The sequence below is a fragment of the Lepisosteus oculatus genome, chromosome 5, assembly GCF_040954835.1.
Source record: "Lepisosteus oculatus isolate fLepOcu1 chromosome 5, fLepOcu1.hap2, whole genome shotgun sequence".
Taxonomy (NCBI): Eukaryota; Metazoa; Chordata; class Actinopteri; order Semionotiformes; family Lepisosteidae; genus Lepisosteus; species Lepisosteus oculatus.
In genome coordinates, this window is record NC_090700.1 from 28,353,371 (window position 1) to 28,377,415 (window position 24,045).

The 24,045-nt window shown below is 36.7% G+C and overlaps 1 protein-coding gene across 1 annotated transcript in view; it reads right to left on the bottom strand.

Annotated features, from left to right (window-relative positions):
- Positions 1 to 24,045, bottom strand: part of LOC102686196 (protein phosphatase 1 regulatory subunit 12B) — a 59,307-nt gene that overhangs the window by 1,488 nt on the left and 33,774 nt on the right. The window contains exons 7-12 of the mRNA XM_015342219.2: positions 7,797 to 7,813; positions 5,112 to 5,247; positions 4,466 to 4,570; positions 3,840 to 3,890; positions 3,358 to 3,408; positions 79 to 288 (exon numbers count right to left, since the gene is read on the bottom strand). Coding sequence (XP_015197705.2) covers positions 154 to 288; positions 3,358 to 3,408; positions 3,840 to 3,890; positions 4,466 to 4,570; positions 5,112 to 5,247; positions 7,797 to 7,813 — 495 coding nt within the window. The 3' untranslated portion in view covers positions 79 to 153. The remainder of the gene's footprint in view (positions 1 to 78; positions 289 to 3,357; positions 3,409 to 3,839; positions 3,891 to 4,465; positions 4,571 to 5,111; positions 5,248 to 7,796; positions 7,814 to 24,045) is intronic.

Here is a 24,045-nt window from a genome sequence, read left to right on the forward strand (position 1 = left end):
GAGAGAGACTTGAGAAAAGTACAGCCCAAAGGAAGCCTTCAATGGCATAGTGTGGGGCTGTGTGGGGTCATGACCTGCCTGAGAGCAGTGCAGCAGAGAAGACATGTGAAGGAACAGGAGGAGGAAGAATGGAGAGGAGTGGAAGGGTGGGGGTTAGAGGTCTTCAGTCTCTGGCAGGGAGGTGACCTCGGATAGCTTGGCGATGACCCGCATCATGGCTCGGTTCTCTGCCACGAGCCGCTCGTTCACCCAGCGCAGGGTCTGAATCTGTGCCAGCTGGGGGAGGCTCTGGAAAGATGAGACAGAGGAGGAGGGGAGGGAGATACAGTGGAGGACAAGCAGGCAGAGAAAAACATGGACGGACAAGGCAAGACAAAAGCAGCGAGCAAAGTGTACAGAGCACAGAGTGAGGGACTGTGTTTTGAAAGCATAGACCTTGCACGGAACAATAGGCCCAGGAATGGTTCGAGTGTACTGTCTGATTGTTGGTTTGGCCCTCACAATATATAATGATCTAATGTTCATTATATTGGTGCCATGGTCAGCACAGAATGCAAAGTGGGACAGAAAACTCATGACTGTTGTGTTCAAGAACAATGCACAGCAATTGAGAAACAAAAATAATTTAGAAAACTCAGTCAGCATGTCTTCAGAGGTGGGAGGAACCTGGAGCACCCAGGTTGAAAATTCCCACACAAACATGAGAGGGAAATGCAAACTTCAATCAGACAAGTGGCAGAGGGTGGAAACAAAGCCATGATCCTGGAGCTGTGAGGTAGCAATACATATTGTAGTACCACCATGCCACTGAGCCATTTTAAAATGACCATTTCGGTTTATTTTAATCGAAGGACAACGAAACATTAAAGTATTGTAGTGTATGTGATGTACTGTAAAACTGACTTTTTAAGAGAGCCCCTAGTAATTCCCTGTTGCACTGTATTTTCATGATATGGTGGTTTACACATGGTCTCATACGCAGTTTTTCCACACTCAATGGGAGCATGGCTTAAGTAAGGTAACAGAGGCACCAGTATAGGCAAGAGTTAACAACACATTTGAAATTGGGTCTTTTCCTTCGAGGCCATTTGGTTACATTTACTCTGGAGCTGTTAAAATCATCAGTCACTCCACTCTCACAAACTCAGAAGTGCACACAAACTTGAGTAATGAGCTAATGGCCATCCTTTTAACTAGCCAAAAGAAGCTACAGTATTGTGAACAAAATGATGAAAGTAAATAGCAACAGAATATTTATTTTTTAAAACATTATACAATGCATTCCTGTTACTTATTTCAAAACCTACACCAATAAACTGTCAGAGAAACTAATTTTATTTGACTGATAAGTGGATGACTCTTTTTTAAAGCTTGTATTCTTTCATATAAAGTACTAGAAATCATCTTATGCTTTCCATCTTATGCTGTTTTGAAAGTAGAGAGTGTTAAATCAACTTTTGCTCCTAGACAAAGCATTCTTCCTCAAACCAGAAGGCATACTGTATGCTTTACTTATTTATTTCCCTTGAATAGCATATGATATACAGAAACATAATTAAATTGATGAGTAACGTGTGCTATATAAACAAATTGATTATTTTTCATGAAATAGTCAATTGGAAAGACTTGCAAGCCAGAAAAGACTACTAAAAATGCAGCTAAAAACATATCCCCAGTGTCTTGTCCATGCATTGAGACCATTGCCTCTATGTAAATATGTTTCGGATTGGTCACAACCTTTAAGACTTACATTTTAATCAGTGAAACACTGACGTGAACAGTATTCATCAAGCCATCTGTGTTCAAACCACATACTTGTGCAAAAATGTATTTCAGATCTTTTGAAAAATGTAATGGACACATTTTACTGTTTGGTAATATACTGTAATTGTCATTGCATGGTTACAATACTGTTTGGTGTGATCTGACATTTCTTCAGACTTAGAAAGGGTGTTTTAGAAATCCCATGCAAGCGTCATTTCAGGATACAGCAAACTGGCCTGAGTTCTGATGTGCAAGCCTTGTGCTGTTAAGTCTTAAGCTTCTTAATAGGCCCCACTGCTGCTGGTTGCTGGTTCAGTTTCAGACAACCTTTACAGATTTTATTTGATAGTTCTACCAACCAAATGCCTGTGCTCCTGCCTTGGATAGGAGCCTAGTGAAACACTGCTGGTGCCACCCAGCAGTGTCCTTATTCAAATCTGTATTTTTTGCGTGTTGTTTCAGTCCAGTACACAATTTGCTCCATGGTTACAATAAGTTTAGTATTTTTAAAATCAATTAGGCCAATGATTATTTAAATGGTTTTTAAAACTTCTATATATGATTTTAAATTATCTTAATCATATATTACACACAATGCTTGATTTCTATGTAGAGCTTATTCTGAGCCTAAGGAAAAAGATCTGAAAATCATTAAGTGAATTAAAAGGAACCTAATACATTCAACAGTGGATAACAATAACAAACTAAAGAAATCAGAAACACGCAGCGTGGGTGTTGTGTATGAGGGTTGCTTTAAAAGGCTGGTAAAAAGAAGCCTTTGTCATGGACAGGCCATGGCCAGACACTGCAGGGGTGTGTGGCAGCAAGAAGCAGGTCTAAGTTTTTTCTGTGCCACTCACCAGAAGCCCTGCACCAGGATTAATGAAAATGAGACCACAGTCTTAGAGAGCTGTCCTGCTGAAGTAACGGTAATAACATCATTAAATGCAAAGAAGTGGCCACTAAGCAAAATCATTTTTTAGCTTTCCTTTCCATATCTCTTGAAACTTTACTGGAAGCATGACATGAGAAATACTTGTAAATACAACAATAGTATTTTTTATCTGTAAAAATATGATATAATGTATCATTACAATCAAAGATTTGGAAAAAACCCATAAAGATATGATGGGAACTAAACAATATTATTTATTTTTCACTGTTATACTTAGATTTTTTGGGCTGCCATCACTCTTAGTACTCAATGTTTGCAATTTATTAGAAAGTTGTCAATTAAGGGTTGCCAAGATGAAGCTGGAGATTACTATGAAGAAGAATTAATAGTATTTTTCTGTCTATCAGGCTCTCTGCACACATTACGAATGGCACTGTATTTGTGTATTTGTGTGCATACTGTGAATAAATACTAAAACTGTGTTTGAAATGCAGGCACTAACTTTAAAGTCATTACAATCATGCAAATACCAATAGTATTAATTCTGTGCTATTGTTTTCTTAATTAATACAAATATGATGCTTCTTTAAGGGCAGGGAATGCTTCATTTTGCTATTGTTTAGTTAAACTAAACTAGTCTGCACTAGTGAGGACATGCTTGTTAAGATCTATCAAACATCTAATGTAAAAACCTTTACCTTGAGCTCTTCCTCCATTTCCGACACCTTTTTCTCCAGAGTGCGTTTTTCCTTCAAAGATGTAAGAAAATAATAAGATGTAAGAAAATAATTTATATCACGGAATCAGGAGGAGATTTTGCCTCTGTTGTTGTCAGTCTCAATTATTTCTTTCTATTCTACCAGACAGTCAGTTCAAAATTAATCATCAAGCTTGCAGAAAGAATTAACCCTTAAATAATAATTTAACTAATAAAACAAAAGTTATAAACAAAAAATGTAAAATTTAGTTACATTTTTAGTGAAAAGGAAGGGAAAGAGACCTAAAATTGGGGTTTTAAAGAGCATTTGCCAGTGCTAATATTCTGCTTATATGAAAAAAGATTTGAGAACAACTGATGAACATTTGTCAAACTATGGAAAGGGTTTAAATTAAATAACAGTATCCTTCAGTATATACCCTTACTGATAATAAGGAATTAAAATGAGAAAAATGTGAATACCCTTTTCTCAGTCTCAAACACTGTGGATTTTTCAGACATGCTATCCTGCTTCTGCAACAAAAAGTGGCAAAGTTACTGTAACAAGACAGAGTTTTGAATCCAAAAAAGATCTACATTGTGGAGACAATACATACAGTAATATTAATCTCTTTTCATTCTGAAGTGAACTACTTATGACATACTGGAAGGCCTTAGCTGAACGTAGTGAAACACAAAAATGCATACATTTGACTAGACACTTGACTGGATTACACATAGGAGCAATTAAAAGTTTATTCTGTGCCGAAAGAGAAGAAAAGAAAGTGTTTTGGCTGTGGAGCCTTCTTCAGGCGTGGGAAACGTGTTTCTTTTCTTCTCTTTTCAGCATGGAAAGAACCTTTATTCATTCCTGTGTAGCTTACACATGCTGACGCAGCTGCCTACTTGAACTACTTAGATTACACATAGTTGTCGATTAATTAGTTTGCAGATTAAAAAAAGTTACTTTTTTTGATAGTTTAATAAATCTATTAACTCTGGACATTAATAGATAACATTTGGTGAGACGCTGCTTCAGAATAAACAGCAGTGCATTCCAGACATACTGTAAATGATAGTAAAATGTAAGCTCTCTCAAACACATTCACCTGTGTGACTTTATCCAGCTGTGTCCGGATCTTGGCGAGCTCTTTCTTGCTGTCTTCCAATTTTGATTTTAGCTTTTCGTTTTCAGCCAAAGCATCTTCGTACATCTGTACAACCAGATGTTAGAATGAGAAAAGGCACTGAACAGGTACCTTTAACATTTTCTAAAAGGAAACTTCACATACTTCACGCTAACAAATAGTTTCATATTATAACTGTAGTTGGAAGCTGTCTGATGAATAGAATACTTATACATAATATATCTTCAAGAACTAACGAGTTACTCTAAAAAGATTTAAATCTGTGGTAAATGAAAAAATCTTCCAAGCAAATCTAGAATCTAGATTCCATCCTTTACCAGTGACATTATTTTGCTAAGAAAGAGAATAATTTAATTACAAATTGGCTTACGATTTCCCACTGCACAGAACTCCTTTTAACCGTAAAGTGTCATACTGTACATGCACCTACATTTGAAAGGCTTAGCAAAAATCATTACATTTGTATCATTCAATTCTGAATCTTGCACACATATCTGTACAAGCTTACTCAAAAAGAATACTATATAAAATTGGTCATCAGTGAAGAATCTTATATAAAATCATGGCTGTTGGTTTAAAAGACAGCTGAATATAAACTGTAAAATGCCTTTTTATAGTCCTTGGTGTTTCTGTCTTCCTCAGACTTGCTCAGTGAAGCCAAACGATTCTCTCGTCGGGTGTAGGAACTGGTTCGGCTCAGCAGTCGGTCTGTGGCACTGTCTCCAGAGCTGGAGGAATCTAACCTGCATTTAGGAATGAGAAGTCCAAAGTCAACATCTGATGACAATATTGATGACAATACACTCCCCTTTCCGTTCTGTAAACAGACATGGCATTGGAGATGAACAGCCTTAGAAGTGCAAGGGCTGAAAATCTATTAATTTCAAAAGAGAAAGCAGATTCAGTCATTCTAAAGCTGAACACATACTGTAGATCTTCTGCCCCACAACTGAAAAACCTGAAGGGGGCAGCATATGAACCATCTTATTAACATCAGTAGTTAAGAATAATGCAATGTACAGTAAGGTAATGATTTAGCAATTTAAACTGTATAAGAACACAATCATATACAAGACTGAAAGTATGCACTTACTGCATACATTACATGTGTTCCAAAATAAAGCTGCTATGAGCCTGATTATTTTAATTCAAGACACGTGTTGTGAAAAGTTTGCTTAATAGCAAAATGGTGCTGTGCCAAGCGTACTGCCAAGCGTACTTCTACCCCTAGAAAACAACCTAAAACCCATAAGCAAAACAGCTCACTTAACTCTGTATTTAAGCAGTAAAGGTAAAGGACTTTGAAATGGTCAAAATAGTTTCTTTACATGAGAAAAATTAAATTACATCCTCTCTATCATCTATGGTGTGTATTAAACTTCATAGTGAACTATCTAAATGGTAAGCAAATAATGCTCGAAATTCTTAAACACAGTATTAGTCTCATGCTGGGAGTCAGAGCATGGACACCACTGTTTATAAGCAGTAAGGCAGGTTCCCATTAATTTAGGGGCAGTTAAACAGAATTCCTGTTGCCCCCCCAAAGTGGCCTAATAAGTGATGTTGTGCTGTGGTCAAGGCATTGTGAGTTTAAGCCTGGATCATGTCATTAGCTAAATGTGACCAGGCTGTCCTAAGTGGAGTTGAGAGGTGCAATTTGTTGAGAAGAAAACAAAATCTATGATTGAATTAGTAAGCAGGGTTCTATCAGCTATTAATGACACATCAGCCCCTGCAGCCTACTAATGAGGTGCTTGTGAGCTTGCAGTACTTTCAGTGACGGTTGAGCGTCACCAATTGACGGTGAATCTACATTGTGCTAAAAGACAAATAGCTCTGCTGTAATGTGGGCAGGTCAAAAGAGTTTGTCTACACTTCCTCATTCTTCCCCGTGAGTATGGTTTGTATCCTCGAGCTGACACATGAAAAACACTCAGTAGGCTATTTTGGATGAGTAGAACAAAGAGTAATTGGTCAAAATGAATAAAACATGCAGTACTTACAATATAATCTACATACAAAACAGAGACATGTTGACTAGTTCTGCTGATGAAGGTACTACAATTTCTGAACATACTGTACTATTTAAAAAAAGTTAAAAAACTCATTACTTTTAAACTCAAAACTCATGGTGCGTCTTTATTTTGTCTAATTAAGACAATTTGTTTTAAATTAAATGCTTTTGTTCCAGAATTGTTGGAATTTTGGGAGTTGACATTTCAAAGGAGTGCATTTACTGTAGGTCTATGAATAGGAGGCCCTTTATTTTAAGAGTTGTGGATGTCTGGTGCAAAATTCTTAACCAAAATCAGGCATTGGATTAACAAAATGAGACTAAAATAGAATCATGATTGGAAAGCTCCCTCTCCCAAATTAAACATTTTACGTGTTCTTATATCATGGACTTGAGAAGATATCACACAATTCTGAACTATACATTCAGCTCAATTACCTCAAGAGAATGAAATAAATGTGAGGGATTCAGTGTGAAATGAGTGGCTAACAGCAATGGCCATTGTCCTGGTGATCGCCCAAGTTGTTCCTACAGTAAGTGTGAAAAGAAAGCAGTCTGTCTAGGGTGGGATGTTGTTATGTTAACTTAAGGACATAAAATAGGTACAAATTAGAAGAGGCCATTAGGCCCATCTAGCCTGTTTTGTACCTAATTGACTCAAGCATCTCATCCAGATGTTTTCTGAAGAAACGTTCAGAGAAAATGAGGTGGTTATGAGGTCACATTCCCCTGTTGGTTTTGGAGTAATTGGAAAGATGAGGAAATAGCTAGTGAACAGAAGATAAATGCTCTTTTTGATGGGAGCATTGTGGAATGAAGGAAAACACAGATGATACAGTAACTATATATCTGCTACTGGTTTTATTAATTAATTGAATAAAATAATGGACTTAATTGGTTACAAATGGAGGTTTGTGCCAGATATTTGTTGATTGATTGTTTAGAAAACCTAGTAAAACCTGCAGTACAGGGACCCATAAGGAAAATGGTGAACTAACCTTGAATGATGTAAATGTACATGCCCTGGTTTAATATACTGTATGTACAAGTTGCTGATCAATTGACATGATAATGTTTATATACTGTACATGATAGATTAGGTTTGTAAAAGAATTAATGCATATGTAGTTTAATGCATATGACTACTTTGGTGTCAGTCTTCAGAAACTACAATTGAACTATGTTTTCATATTCAAAGTGTTTTCCTTTTCATAAAAGCATAGAACTATGGATATACAGTAAATTAAAGTTACAGACAAAAAAAATGCAATTACTTACCTGGATATCCTATCATGCTGTAAAACAAAAAAGGGAAAAGCAGTTAATATGTAAAAAGATTAAATTAATATTATCAACATATATTAAATGAAACATACAATATCCTTATTGTACCTGTAGGCCCAAGCGTATTGGAATGGACTAAGAGATTTGCCTGTCCTTTAAGTATTTACTGGAAGCTCTGTAACTAATCCTCAAATACATCCATCCACCATTATCTAATAGCTTTACAGGCTTGCAGGGGAGTGGGATCCTGTGCCAGCAATCAGCGGGCACAAAGCAGGATACGCACCACATGGGATGTCAGGGCACACACAGAAGCAATCACACACATTCACACTCAGGCACAATTTTCCCAGAAGGCAACCTACCTACTGTATATGTGTTTGGACTAAGGGAGGAAACCAGAGCACCAGAGCAACATGAACACAGCATACAAACACTACGCAGATAGCACCCAAGGAATTGACTCTATGGCCCCAGGCTGCATGTTAACCACTGTGGCACTATGCCGCCCTCCTTCTATCCCAATAAAAAGAATGATACAATTACAGCTCTCAGATATGCTTTAAACAGGTTCTCCTATTTTTTGAGTGTATGGAGTGGGACATGTTTCAATAAGGGTCTTAGATAACATAACAACAGTGACATCATTTTTTGTGTAAAGTCATTTTATTTCCAAAAAGGAAAATAATGGTGTATCTAAATAACAAGGTGTATACAGTATGTAAGAAAGGACACTACACATACCGTGATTCTGAGGAAATTCTCTTTCAAAAATAAGGGCTTTGGTGAAATGAATGTGACTGAAAAAGAATTAAAAGCCAAATATACAAAAAAAAAACATTTGGAGGATTAATTTAAATCAAATAACCATAGAAGAAACTGGGACAGTATGAAGAAAATGACGGGAATAATGACTGATAATTAACTTCAGTTTTCAAATGAGCTAAATTTAAAGTTTTGCTTTTCACCAGGTATGATAAAGTAGACATTTATAATTCCTGTTATAAATTTCTAAATTAAATTTCACTTAACAGTTCAGACATGGTTATCATTAATGTAGACCAAGTCATGAACACTTTTCAGTCTACAAATGTTTGTAAGGCAACTGGTGATGATCATACACAGCATTTATTCTGAAGTTCTTCACAAGGAAATTAGCTCCAGATTGGCAAACAATTTTCCAGATGTGTAGACACAAATTTTTCCTATATACAAAACCTTACTTATTATACCCCTCGCTAAGAAAACCTGTCCAAAAGAACACAGTCATTTCAGGCCAATACCTCTTATGTCAAGCTGTGAACTCATCACAGCAAACTGTGATGAAATCATTGGAGAGGATCTTGATTTAGGCATACAGCCAGTAAATGGTAAACTTGATTTATATCACTTTGCATGTATTCTAAGATAGTGGGGCAAAACACTTGAACAGAGCCATTAGTATTTCCTCTGATACCCCACATGCTTTGCATGAAGAATACCAACTGGTGCCATCAAACAGACATGTTAGAGATCCTCAATGCAGACATAACAAAATGGGGAATTTGTTTATCCTATGTTCAATCAAACTACTCAAAAAATGAACTCATAATAAAGGAGTATCAGTTTAGGTGCAAGTGCAGTTAGTGGTTATTTGTGAAAATGAAGGGGTATTGTGCAATTATAGGAGCTTAGGGTGATTGTGGGAAAGTAAACTTGGTAAACTGTGTGAATCCTTGTAGGAGGATTGTACCGTATAATTACTATGTATGGGTCGATGTTTTTATGTATTGTGAGATTTATTTTTAATGTACAGTAGTGTTTATATGTAATGTTTGTATTTTTTTGTAAAACTCCCCATGTTAAACAGTTGTTTGGATGCAAAACAATTATGATATACTGTAGTATCAGTTTTATAGAGTTATTGTTGTTTTATTTTTTCAGTTATTTTAGAAAAACTGTAACAAACCCTCACTTCTTGGTAGTATAGGTCTGAGTAAAACTACATCTTTTTTGCCCATACAGGACTGACAAAGGTTATAATTTGTCAATGGTTTATGCGTTTTCCCATTTATTCTGTTTATTTGCCAGCTCTTAATCAACTGCACTCACCCCTGCAGCTTTGTGCAAGCACAAGAGAAGTGAAGAAAATGTTAAGATAAAATACTGTACATACCTACTGTATTTCAAAATGTGTACTGCTGGGACATTAAACTATTTACACTGCCTACCAATGTTGTAAAACAGCAAAGCTAAAGTATCAGATGAAGTATTAATGGAACTGCAGCCTTGCAAGTGCCTTGAAAACTCTCATTACTATAACTCATTACAGGAAACAGGAAGCCAGCTTCATTCTCTTCTGACCGTGGCAATGCCTGACCAATTCTGTTCAACCAGTTGGAAAATTCCATTCGCACTCACCCATATCAGTCCAGGAATATCTGTACTATAAGGCCTAAATTGATATCTAAATGAATCCTTCACAAACTTAGAGTAGATGTTCCAAAATCAGAGAGAGAGGGATCAAAGCTCTTTAGATATTTTTATTTTATTTTAAATTGTGCATTAAAAAAACAATTAAGTGCCATAGTTGATTGACTATGGTAAAAAGCCAATGTTTTGATAAGAACCTGATGCTGCACCTCACCTACTGTGTAACAAAACCTCAGCAATCACTCAAGCAGACCTTTAAAAAAATCAGGCCCCAAGACACACTGACCCTGAAAAGTGATATGCTCCCTGCTGGTCTTATTGCATTCTTTTTTACCTAGTACAGTCCTCTCCAATATCTTTTATGCAGTTTGTCATTCAAGAGCTGTTCCCAATCCATCATAAATAATTTCACTTCGCTACAAAGTTATGACCTTTTCAATTGGGACTACTTAAATGTGTGACTTTTGTGCTTTTGAATGGACCTTGTTGACACATCTTAGCTCTTTGTTTTTACAAGGAGTCCTGCTTTCTAAGGAGGCAAAGGTTGGCAGGTTGCCTTGGAGAATAGGTGAAACAAACCATGGTCTTTGCCACTGCTATTCTTGTTTTAAATAGTGCAAGAAAGTTAGGAAATTAATCAAAATGTAACCTGAGAAATGTCACACATTTTAGTGAAATATTTTGTATTGTGTGTATTACAGTATGTTAACCAAAAGTTTTGTAATTATTATTAATAGTTTGAGTCTGTGAATATATCCACACAGCTCCTTCAAGTTACAAAGACACATTGGTCAATTATGCCAAAAAGCTGACAAAGGTCTAAGGTTTTATGTTTGTAAGGATTTGTGCAGCTGCAATTCTTCAGTATTAGAATACAAGAACATATGGTTAGATATGCACCTTTTGGCAAATCTTATAAGATATTTTGCTTTGCTTTCTTCTTTTCATTTCTGATCTCATGTTCTCTACATTCCAGGAGATTAGGAGTTCTGTTTCTTCATGGGAGAATTTCATAAACACTCACTGGGAGATTTAGCTTGTCCTCAAGGGAGCTTGCTCTTTTTTTCATTTCTTATGGGCCTATTTTGAACGAAACTTGATTCTGATAAACCTGATTCTCATGAAAGGAATGAAATATCAAATGCAAAGAATGAAACCAGGGGTATATAAACAACACCGAAAAAGGACAGAGAATCAACCCTTCCACTTATTTTTTTCCTCTGACATTCAAGTAGTTGAGCTGGACTTACAGTACAAAGCAATATACCGTATACAGTATCTATACAGTGTATCAGGATGTTAAGGGATTAGAATTCTTCATCATTAAGAAATCTTTAAAAACGTTTAGCGATTCTGGATAAAAAAAAGTATCAGCCTTGATTGATCACAAAAGCCAGGCTAATTTGAGAAAATAGTGTCATAACATTACTAGCACCTAATCATAAATAAAAAGTACATATACTGTATAATAAATAGTAGTAAAGCCCTTGTCTTGAAACTCTGGATCATATTCATACATCCTTGACCATCAAGCTAACACCTGTCTTTTCCTTTTGATAAAGGTTTATACATTTGAGAAAAACGAAGATGAAGAAAATAATCTACAGGGTTAAAATATGCTTTGGATTTCTTTTACTCCACAATCCACCACACATAAGTTCGTTAAGTTGAACACAGTGTTTCTGTAATCCCATTTCTCCTCTATAAATATTTATGTGCTGCCGCTGCAGCTGCCTGTCCTTATGTGGTCATGCACTCAAGTTCGGGACGGATGCTTGCTGTGGAGCTGCAGAGGAGATCTTTCCAAAAAGCCATAGCCTTTGCTCATTAACTGAGGTCGATCTGCCACCAGGGACAACTCCCTGATGAAGACACAGCTATTTAAAGCTCTTTATGTGCGGTCCACACTTCCCACAACAAGCAGCTGAATCTCTATTGAAAAGAATAATTATTTCATGTTTGTAAATAAAACAAGCAAATCTATTCATTCTGAGTGACCACAGCACAGGCACTCACCACTTCATTATACTATTAAGCAATTGAGGAACCATTCCCTTTATTAGATAACACCCAAGAGATCTCAAGATTCACATTCTTATTTCCTGTATTTCACTGTTCTTCTCCCATTCCACCATTTAATACTCTACTTTACATCCTCTCTTTTTTTTAGAAATCAATTTCTTTCTCCCTGTCTTCATCCTTCTTGGCAATGTGCCCCCTCTAGCTGTCCTCCCACCTTCCCCTGCTCCTTTGGTTCAGTGTATTTCTAGGGTGCCCAAGCAGCTGGCCCTAATTACACTCTTAATTCATCTGCTAATTTTTTCCAGCACGAACCTATATTACTATACAGGGACCACACAACCATAGTCAGTTGTGTCAGGGACTTCAGACAAGCACAAAAGCCAGGTGCATTTTTTCACTAAACTCTGTTTGGCATATTATTAACAGTTCATTTTAACATCTGTATTTCTCCACACTATCAACAAATCCTATAACTGTGGCAACCAATAAAGAATATAGCTGAGTTCATATCCTTGTAGTGCATTTGCAATAAATCACCATTACAGCAAATACATAGCCATTACTGAGTTCCCTAATGTCTTGTAGGTCTGTCTGTTATTAACAAACACTTCCTTCCCATCCGTTTCATATTATAGCCACATAACTCCTTATAAATTAGCTAAGACACAACATGGGAGTAAACGCATGATTACATGATATTTTCCATTTGCTACAATCAATTCCTCGTTAAGACTTTAAAAAAGAAAAGACCCTTAATTTCTTTTACGTGGTGAGAGCCTGAGAATAAAACACAGTGTTCAATGTGGAGGAAGGATTTCTGATACATGTTAGTACACATTATCAGTAGTAGCAAAGACATACTGTACTGTAATATAGACTTAACAGGAAGTTCTGTTTGGAGTTGGGAAGGCCTGTTAAATTAATGGTCCAGAAGTAACAATAACATTGAAATAGGGTTGGGAGGCACATTGGTGTACTGGTTAGCATGGCTGCCTTGCAGCACTGGGGCCCTTGTTTCAATTCCAGACCTTGGATGTTATCTGCATGACGTTTGTATGTTACCCTCGTATTTGTGTAGGTGATCTTTGAGTTCCTGTTCTTGAGTCCAAAGACATCCTTGTACAGTAGGTTAATTGGCTTCAGGAAAAAGTGGCCCTGGTGTGAGTGTGTGCATATATTGTCTTTGACTATGTGTGCCCTGTGATGGACTGGCATCCCATCCAGGCAGTACCCTGCTTTTCACCCATCGCTTGCTCCCTTATGACCCTGAATAGGATGAAATGGTTAGAAAATGGATGAATGAACTGGGCTCTGGCAGGCTAGTTTTGGATGGGACTGTGATAACAGCTGACTTATCACAAGATGATCTTTTCTAAATACACACACCTGGTGTCTATCATATTAGTTAATTAGATTATTGGTAGTGGTTAATACATATGATACATACTTTACCAGCCATATCACTCTGCAACTCACAGCTGGCAACCCACTGAAGCTAAGCAGGTGTGAGCCTGGTCAGTACCTGGATGGAGACCTCCTGGGAAAAACTAAGGTTGCTGCTGGTAGAGGTGTTAGCGGGGCCAGCAGGGGGCGCTCACCCTGTGGTCTGTGTGGGTCCTAATGCCCCAGTATAGTGATGGGGACACTGTACTGTAAACAGGCGCCGTCCTTCGGATGAGATGTAAAATCGAGGTCCTGACTTCAGGTCCCTCTGATTCAGAAATTACAAACATACACACAAATATGGAGACCAGGGGTGCTGGGCTATGGGAGATACCATTCTTCCAATGAGAAGTGAACATGAGGCCTTTAAAGATCATTAAAGATCCCTTGAAACAGTTTGTAAGAGTATGGGTGTTAAGCCTGGAGTCCCAACTGACTATGTTCTACATTGGATATGCACATCTGGCCTGTCTTATCTTTCAAATTAATTCTATATAGTAAATGAAAGTTTTGTTGTGTTGTTGCAGTGTTAATGTCTTGTATCATGGAGGTGGGTACTGCACTTCAGTAGTGGATGGTAATATGTAAAGAGCTTTGGGATGAAAAGTGCTATCAAATAATGATAAAGAAGATAAGAAATGAGAGTAGGTCATTCAACCCATCATGCTAACATTTTTGGTAGTACTTTATTGATCCAAGGATTCCGTATTACCTAGGAAACTGGTTTCAAAAACCACTATAACAATTGGATTTGTTTTTCCAGAAATTCTCCCACTTTTGTGAACACTAATGTTTTACATCTCCAGTAGTGTTATCTGTCCCATTTTATGCAGATTTCAAATATTTACCATGAAATTGTAGTGTACAGTATATTGCTATAAAGTAGGAAGATCAGTGATGGAATATTCCTGTGGCACTCCATTAATTAAAAGCTTCTTTCCTTATCACTGTCCTTTTCCTAAAATCCACCCTTTCCCAGATGACAAGTTTTAGTAGTCCTATGAAACCAGATCTGCAAGTAGAGGATGGTAGAGGGACCAGCAATGCTCTCGAATCTTTCACTCTTTTCTGCTAGAGATGCAAAGTTTGCTCCCTGGCACCAAGAACTTGAGCTGTTAGATAACTAGATATGCTAAATAACTAATATGCAACCTCAATAAAGGCAAAGGCCCATTGACATCAGGGAAGAGGCGATTGCTAATGATACAAAATAATTATTTTGGTGGCCATGATACCAGCCAGCAAAACCCTTTTTTGTAGCATGGTTAATAGAAGAGCCATCGTGAAGCAGTAATAATGCACCAAAGGGAGCAAGGAGTACTCAGCTTCAATAGTGTGCAAATTGTTGCTTGTATCTTTTCCCAAAGCTCTAACACGCGCCTCTCAGGACCATATGATAAAACAGAGTACACTACAGAGAATCAATAACATGCATTAAGAATCGTCTCAGAGGTATAATGTAAGTCCAATGAATAAAGCTAAAAACAATCATCTGGTGATCAATCCATTTCAACAAAACTGAACAGATTTTTTTTCACACACCTACAACCCTACAGTTAAACCCTAAATTTCTTTCCTCTTATTTGTCTTTGTGTCCTCTCTAAAAATAAGACTATCTGTTAACAGGAAAAAATATTTTAACCAGAAAGTGATGCACACAGAAACACTCACTCTTATGTTCTTATGTTTTAATTAAGCAACTTCGTTGACTTAAAATGTGTTAAAAAGTAAGTAGATAAACACAACTGTTAAACATATTGTGCAATAGTAAGAAACATTTGTTTGAGTTTAAATTGCATTGCAGCCCAAACTTTATTACACAGCCTCTTAAATGTGTTAACATACAGTACAGCTCTGTTTTGCAGAAAACATTGATTCGACACACATACAGTATACACTGTACAGGTATACAATAACAATGCCAGGCTCTCTCACAGCAGAGACAAGTTAGACAAACCAAGGGTATGCTTGTGCTGTTGCCTTAGCAAGATGTCAAACTGAAAAATTGTAGTGCTTCACATTCAAAGCACAGAACTATTTGGTATTTGGGTCATTTAAAAACAATGTTTTTATTATTTTAATCTATTTAGAATAAATTTGCATTCATATATTATCTTATTATAGTAAATGCCAATCTCTTATTCCTAGCTAGACTAGGTACAGCAACTTAGCAGTCACCATGAGATGGTTGCAGGATGGTTGCAGGCATGACCGCTTTCTGCATTTGAAGACAATTTGAAATTCTGTGAAGTTTGAAGTCAGGTTCGATTGCATGTCCATGTCAACTGGCGTCTGCTCCAGAGTTAGTTCTAGTCTTGTGGTAGTCTTCAAATGCTGGTTTGTAGAGCTCTGGTGCAACATGCTCAAAGAACTATAACCTCTTGGTATGGTGATGTGCCCATTGAAGTGAATGTGGACAATCCTTTGCCACAATTATTGATCCAAAACATCCAGTTTCCTGCTCAGAGATGCAGCCATTGACCACATTTATAAATGGTGCTTTTATGAAGATATACTGTACACATTGTGTAAATGGGTCTTTAGTGAAGCTCTAGATACTGTATATCTGTAGAGCTGGTCAGTATATATTCTTTTAATTCCTATTTCACAGCCAGTTTCACACGTTTGTTGTGGAAATGCAGCTGAGGAACAGTAGATTAATTATTTTTACTAATTCACAAAAAAAAACATTTGAACAGTTACAAATAAGCATTTTCTCAGTCGTTTCCAAATGCATAATTGACCAGAGGATCTCATCTCGTTGTTTTTTCAACCTTCAAGCATAGTGAGGTAGCTTGTTCCACTTCCACAACTCTTGAAAAGTGACTCCAGTTGCATTTCCACTTCTGGTGCACATTTCATGTAGGTGCTTTTGGGGAAATAATTTGGGTTGACTTGCTCATTTCCTTTAAGGATCTTGAATATTGGAATCGATTCCTTTCAAATTCTATAGGCTTTTAAAGTATAAAAAGGTTAAATTATTTTAGCCTCAAAACTAGCTTGTCCAAACTCTGTTTTTCCTATTTTGTATTTGTAGGTTATGTCTTTGCTATCAACAAACAATACCCTGCACCTTATTAAATGTCTATATTAATATGTAATCTGCAAGATGGTTGTCCATTTAGAATTTTGAGCTTTTGCAGTTTCCTAATCCATCTAGTATGGGATAATCTGCCTGTGTGACTAATCTAACTATACCAGAATTTAGATAATCAACATAAATGAGAAGTGCAGTGTAGATCCACTAAACATATCACTATAATTTTAACATTTACACCTTATATGTAAACTCAGTTTCCTGTCTATTAACCAATTCTTCTTGTAAGTACTGTACATGCATTACTTTGAATGCTTACTGACATTCAATATTCAATAGGATAGGAGAATATCCTATGCTGTTTACACACACTTCCTATTGATCTCAAATGTAACCTGTCCCATTGTACTTCTCTTTAATCTCTTTCTCATTCCTTCATTGTTCTTTGGACTTACATTGGTTTAAAAGTATCCTTCAAAATATATTATACTGTGAGCTCAATAATTAGTACAGTATATAGTACAACAGCATATTATGATTTCAACAACTCAACACTGTTATCTGGTATTTGTATTACAGTCATGACATTTGGCTACTTATCAGTAGTCAGTATTTTTTGTTTTAGTCTATATTCTGCCAGAAAGGAAGAGATAAAATTTGTCATTATTTCCAGAGCAAGAAATAGCATTTTATACATCTCAGCTAGGAGACATCTGCATAATCAGGTCAGTGAAGATCTTTCTATCATTGTTTAGGTTTGCCCCATTCACATACCAGTATTTGTATGTGAGGCGTACATTGTAAGATAAATTATAGATATACAGTATACAGTAATATACATTACTAGATACATTAGCTTATTTTACATAATAAAAATGTAAAAACATTATAAAATACCTGATAAATGGAGGTTTGAAAGGAGGGAGCAGAAAACATATTTGTTAAAGGGTAACTTTACAAATTCCTTTGTCTCACACAGAATTGTTGACAATTACATGAATGAACTGGTAAACATTTTTGCCAAGGTGGTATGCTAAAGCATCAACATGTTTGAGATGTGCTTGAATTTCTTAAAACTTGTAGGCTTACTCAACAATGCTTAACACTTGTGTTGCTTCACTTTAAATCAATTCCTTTGCAGCTATAATGTTTTTGGACTCAGCCAGTTTGAACAATCATGTTCTGTTAAGTGTTATATCTTTGAAATTGCTCCTTGCTTGCATGTTTTTTCCTTTATCCCCCCTGGGACCAGCTGCACTTCTTGCCAGCTCTCCCCAAATGGAAAATATGAGCTTCACCCACCGGAATGACTCATGATAAACATGACCATAAAAGCCTGTGCTTCCTTCCCATACAGTGTACTCCTCCTGTGTTTTCTCCATTTCTCTCGCTTCTGTTCTATATTAAAACTTGAGCATCATTTTTTTTTCTTGGTCAAGTAAACAGCCCAGATTAAACCCTCCAGGATATGTTTCTCTCACAGCAGTCTTTGAAAGGGTTCATCATTTAAATATGTATTGTTGCTTTTACATTTATTCTTATTCGTTTTCATTTTCTCTACGGCTTTAAAAAACAGATGAAATGAAATTGTGATGGGTTCCCCTTTCTCTGAGGTCAAAGAAACTATTTACAAACTGCTCCTGTATATATGTTAGCTAAGCTGGAAATCCCATATTGTCTGGTTGCTTTACTGCTAAATAGAGTCAGTGTACCACTGAATAATTAAATCTGTTCATATAGAGGTGTTAGTGGGGCCAGCAGGGGGCGCTCACCCTACGGTCCATGTGGGTCCTAATGCCCCAGAATAGTGACGGGGACACTATACTGTAAACAGACTCTGTCCTTCGGATGAGACTTAAAACCGAGGTCCTGACTTTCTGTGGTCATTAAAAATCCCAGGGTGTTTCTCGAAATGAGTAGGGGTGTAACCCCGGTGTCCTGGCCAAAATTCCCATTGGCCTTTACCAATCGTGGCCTCCTATATATCAATTGGCTTCATCACTCTGCTCTTCTCCCCACTGATAGCTGATGTGTGGTGAGCGTTCTGGAGCACTATGGCTGCCATCGCATCATCCAGGTGGATCCTGCACTTTGGTGGTGGTGGTGGAGGAGTGTACCCATTTCCTAAAAAAGCGCTTTGAGTGCAGTGTCCAGAAAAGCGCTATATAAGTGTAAGCAATTATTAATTATTATTATACATCTACATATTAAAAGATAAAACTTACTGTATATACCCTTTGGGTTTGAATATTTCTTCTGGTGACTATTGATTGTTAATTAATGATCTATTGCAATGGCCAAACAACTACGAAAAAACAGCATAAGAAAGGTTGCAAATGAGGGGAGGTAATTTAGTTTATCTTTACAGATTGGCAGTTTAAAGGTTAAATAAGTCTGTATTTTCATCCAGATGTTTCTTAAAAGTTTGAACCTCAAACATCTGATGGTAATCCTGTTCCTGACAACCAAAACCCTTTGTGTAAAGAAGTGTTCCCTATCCCCTGTACTAAACAATTCCCTTTCATTTTCCAATACTAATCCTTACATTTTCTAACCACTTTGTCTGATTCAGGGTCATGGAGGAGCCACAGCTTATCCTGAAAAGTGCTTTCTAATATCTATAACCCACAATATTTTTCCTGACTTGGATCAAATCTCCTCTTATTTACTTTTGTTCCAGATTGAAAGGGTTGTGATTCTTTAAACTGTGAAGGAGTAATATGATTGCTCTATAGATTACTGGTTCAGTTTTATCCACCCTTCATGAACCCATGTTACATTTGCAATTCTTAAATACAGCATAGGGGTCCCTCTCCATTCTGTGTGAGCCTTGACATACAGTATCCTATGAAAAACATCTTTAATTTCCTGAAGTATGGCTGGGAGAACACCACCAGGCTCTGGTGAATTACAACGTTTTTGCAGTCATAGCCCCTATAGAAACTCAGTGACAACTATGCAACAAAAGAGTAGGGGTGTAACCCCAGCGTCCTGGCCAAATTTCCCATTGGCCCTTACCAATCATGGCCTCCTAATAATCCCCCTCTATGAATTGGCTTCATTACTCTGCTCTCCTCCCCACTGATAGCTGATGTGTGGTGAGCGTTTTGGCGCACTATGGTTGCCGTCACATCATCCAGGTGGATGCTGCACATTGGTGGTGGTGGAGGGGAGTCCCCATCACCTGTAAAGCGCTTTGAGTGGAGTGTCCAGAAAAGCGCTATATAAATGTAAGCAATTATTATTATTATGCCAAAATAATTTCATGCTGACAGTGCTCAGTATATAACACTGATAACGTAATTGATGTTTTCTATTGTAAAAACATGTGGTGAAATCTTCACTTAGCATATTACTATCTTTAAGACTTAAATGCTGGTGGGGAACTGTAGAGAGAATGGAAGCCTTCACGTTTCTTGACATGACCATCTACCACTCACTGAAGTGTGAAATTAATACCAGCCTCATCATGAATAAAACCCATTAAAGACTGTGTTTCCTATGACAATGCAGAGTGTTTGTAGTTAATGAGGAAGCAATGACGCATTTCTATAGAGCTGTAAGTGAGAGCCTGGTCACCTTCTCTGTGACAGTGGGGTATGGCAATATAACTGCCCAAGAGAAGAAATACCTTGAAAAGTCATATGCACAGCATCCTAGATCAATCGTTTGCAATCGTCCCTCTGTTGGCTCTATGTATGATAGCTGCTTTAAACGGAAATCTAAGGTGTCCACAGACCCTTGCTCCCGCCCGCTCCTTTTTTAAACTTCTCCCTTCGAGGAGGAGATTTCAAATCATCAAATGTAGTACTGCTCAGTTCCTGTCTAGAGGCCATTAGGCACCTCAATATGAAGATCTTGGATGTTGCAAATATTGAGAGTGAATGTACAGTAAATATAAGTAGACTACAATCTTTGATTGATTACTATGTATTGTGTATGTGTAAATGTAATATGCATCTTGTAATATGTTGTTTTTATCTGGGCTGCACTGCAACAAATTCCAATCAACTTTGTTGACATGGCAAATACGTATTGGACTGAACAGAATCGTCCTCATTATCTCATTAATATTAAACTGGTTTTAGTACTTAAGTAATTTTCATGTCATTTTTCAATTGTGCATTTTGCTCATTGTATTCTTTTTCTGTTTGAATCTTGAACCATGTTAAAGAGTCTACATATCACCATCTAGCCATCTAGACTACATTTACCTGATTGCATCACCCAGTATGTTAAGTACCCTTTATGTGTGTACTTCATATTTAACAAACAAAAGGACACCAATTGATTTTATATTCATGCCCATTATCTTCCCCCATTTCAGTTATTTATATAAAGTAATTATTTCCCAATAATGCAGTAGCTTCAAATTTATACTTATTTTTATGCTTCAAACATGAAGGTCAAAGCATTTAAGACAATGCATTATTGGAAAAATAAATCTTGGTGTAGCCTGGGACTTTTTTGTTCACAACAGTTTCCCTGTTGTTAGCTTCCTGCTTCCCATTTCCCCGGTTTAAAGATACCTTAATCACTCTACACATTTGCTTCCCTAATACACCAATATACCTCTGGTTCAAACTCAAAAAGTTCTGCTCTTGCAAGTGTCATTTTCAGAGAAAGTCCTCCATGGCCCTGTACACCTATAGACTTTTCTCTACACTAATATTTTAGAAATGTGTTAAATTTCCATATTGCATACTTACTCTACCTGGGCTTGCATTGCCAATTCATTGATTTCCTGAGAAGACCCCATAGATGTTCTGCTCCAAGGTTTATAAGCTATTGCTTAAAACTGTCTTGCAGAATCATCAGCCTACCCTTTTATAGTTGTTCAGTTGTTCCTACATTGACCATGACAAATGGATTCTCAGGCCAGGAGCCTGTCCACTCCCTGAGACGGGTCCTAAGGCCTTTAAATCCTTCCATTTCCCTCCAGGCAATCACTACGCAGCTCCATCTCCAGTAAAGCCTGGAAGTGGTCAGACACAGCAAACTCTGAAGATGCTTCTACAGTATGATATACATGTCTGCAGCTGCAATATATGTTAACAAAGTTAACCTCCTAAACATCCCTGCATCTGAAGTGGACACAATGTCTTTATAGGGCAAGACAGACAGTTTCTGAAACTCTGTTAATTCCTAGTTGGGTAGATGTCACAAAGGTGGGCCTGGAGCCACCCATCTTGGACTCCAGCTGGTAAACCAGCTGACAGCTTTTGCAGATGAAGTTTCGTTGGCTATCTTTATCCAGAAAGCCCATCATCCAGTAAACCCCTACAATGGCCTCATATACTGTAGATTCTTTGTGACACTTTAATAAACACCCTTATTAACATATCTTTTTAACTAATGGTTGACATATCTTTTCATCTACTTTTTGTAACAGTAAATATGGAGATTGCAAGAACAAAAATCTTTGAACATCTAGTATGTAATGAATACCAAAACAAAACCTGCATAGAAGAAAAAATTTGAAAGAGAAGAAGTAAAAAATGTAAACTCAGCAACAAAAAACAGTTGATTTTATGCTAACTTGTTAATGATAACAACGATAATTGTACGTACTGTATTGAAACTGCTGGGTGTCATCAAGAGATAAAGAGAAGCATTATGTACTGTATATGGTAAAAACTCCTAGTACACAGAGGTACTGTATACACTTATGTGCTGTAACAACCGCTACAATAATACACATATATATATATATTATTATATAAATAAAAAATATTGTCAATCTGCTTTATCTGGTTGGGGTTTTGATCACTGTATGAAAGATAGGTGGTCAAGGTGAAGAGCTTGTTCAGATCTCAATAGGCTGTTCAAATGCCAGCTACTGTAGTCATTCAAATAAAATGTCAAAAGTAAGTTCTTATTGTACATGACTTATTCATGCTCAAGCCTAATATCCTTTGAGTTAGAACTTCCCAATTCTAATCTTTGAGGCTCCAACAATCTCAGCCTTTGAGGATCCAATATCTTTTGATTCTTGTTAGAGGTGCAAACAGTATTGATTGATATATTTAATTAAAAATCTTTTTTGTATATTGAAATTCAGTTTTTTAGACCTGACAATGAAGAGTTCAACTAAAGTCCAACTACCAGTTTCATATGATACTGTATATAAATAGAAATGAACAAGGACACGGATTTGGAATACTGACTTTATTGAGTTGTGCTACCCAATCCCTCTGGTGACACCTAATCTGATTACAGAAACAACTGCAAAAGTGAGTTTTTTTTTAGGAGTTTCAGGTCTTAACAGATTGTCCCTACAAAGTCTGATATTGTGCAATATTACAGTAACATTATATATTATTCATCATCTGGTACAATTAATAGCAAAATTATTTACAATAGCTAAAATCTTGAATTTAATTATATTCTTAAACTGTACAGTATGTCTTCCAGCCAGATTTGGGAAACGTCAGTTTTATAAAAAAGAATGCATACAGAATAAAAATACAGTATATAATCAGTGCTCCTGCAAATATAGAACTATGATTTTGAAATGTTATAGTAGCAAAACAGATTACAGAACTATAGAAGGTATTGACTGAATATTGGATTTTGTCAGTGTATAATTTATGATGACACTATAGAAGTGTGGATATGTGAGAAAACGTTAGAAAATTAAAGACTTAAACATATGGAATCTGTTTCTGAAGTTTGCTTTCCAAGCTTTTTGGCTTCAACACTGATAAACAAGCTGTGAAGTTACCACCTGGCAGTTCTTCGCACTTTCCAGATGGAAGTGCACACACTCTACAAGTTATGTTCTGGTTCTTAGTTTCTTCTGCTTTTTTTAAAAACTGAAAAAGACAACCAGCACAGATGAGCAAAGCTCTTTTAAATTTTGCATGATTCTCTTTAACTAATCTTAGAGAACATTCATATGTCACTCAAAAACAATTCTGACACAGATATGGAGAAGTTTTGCTTACAGATAAATGGACAAATAAATTAATACAAATAGTTGCTAGTTTGTATCATGGCTAATCCGAAAAGAGTTAAAATGTATTTCCTGAAGGAGTTTATCATAGCATATTTCTCAGTAATGTATTAACAGGACCACTAAAGAAGCAGACAGATATTTATTAAACAAGCTTTAAACCAAGAGATTTCTGATAATCTAGTTATTGGCAGTTTTGGATTAATAGATTTATCATCTCAGGATCTCTGAATCCACCTATTTCTAGAAGGATCCCAGCAACTGTGCTTCAACAACTTTGAGGCAATGAAGTATGGCACTGTAATCATGCGGTCAGTTGTGTGTCTGGGCAGATCAGGTTGAATAGCATTGTAAGAACAATCATTCCAGAACTG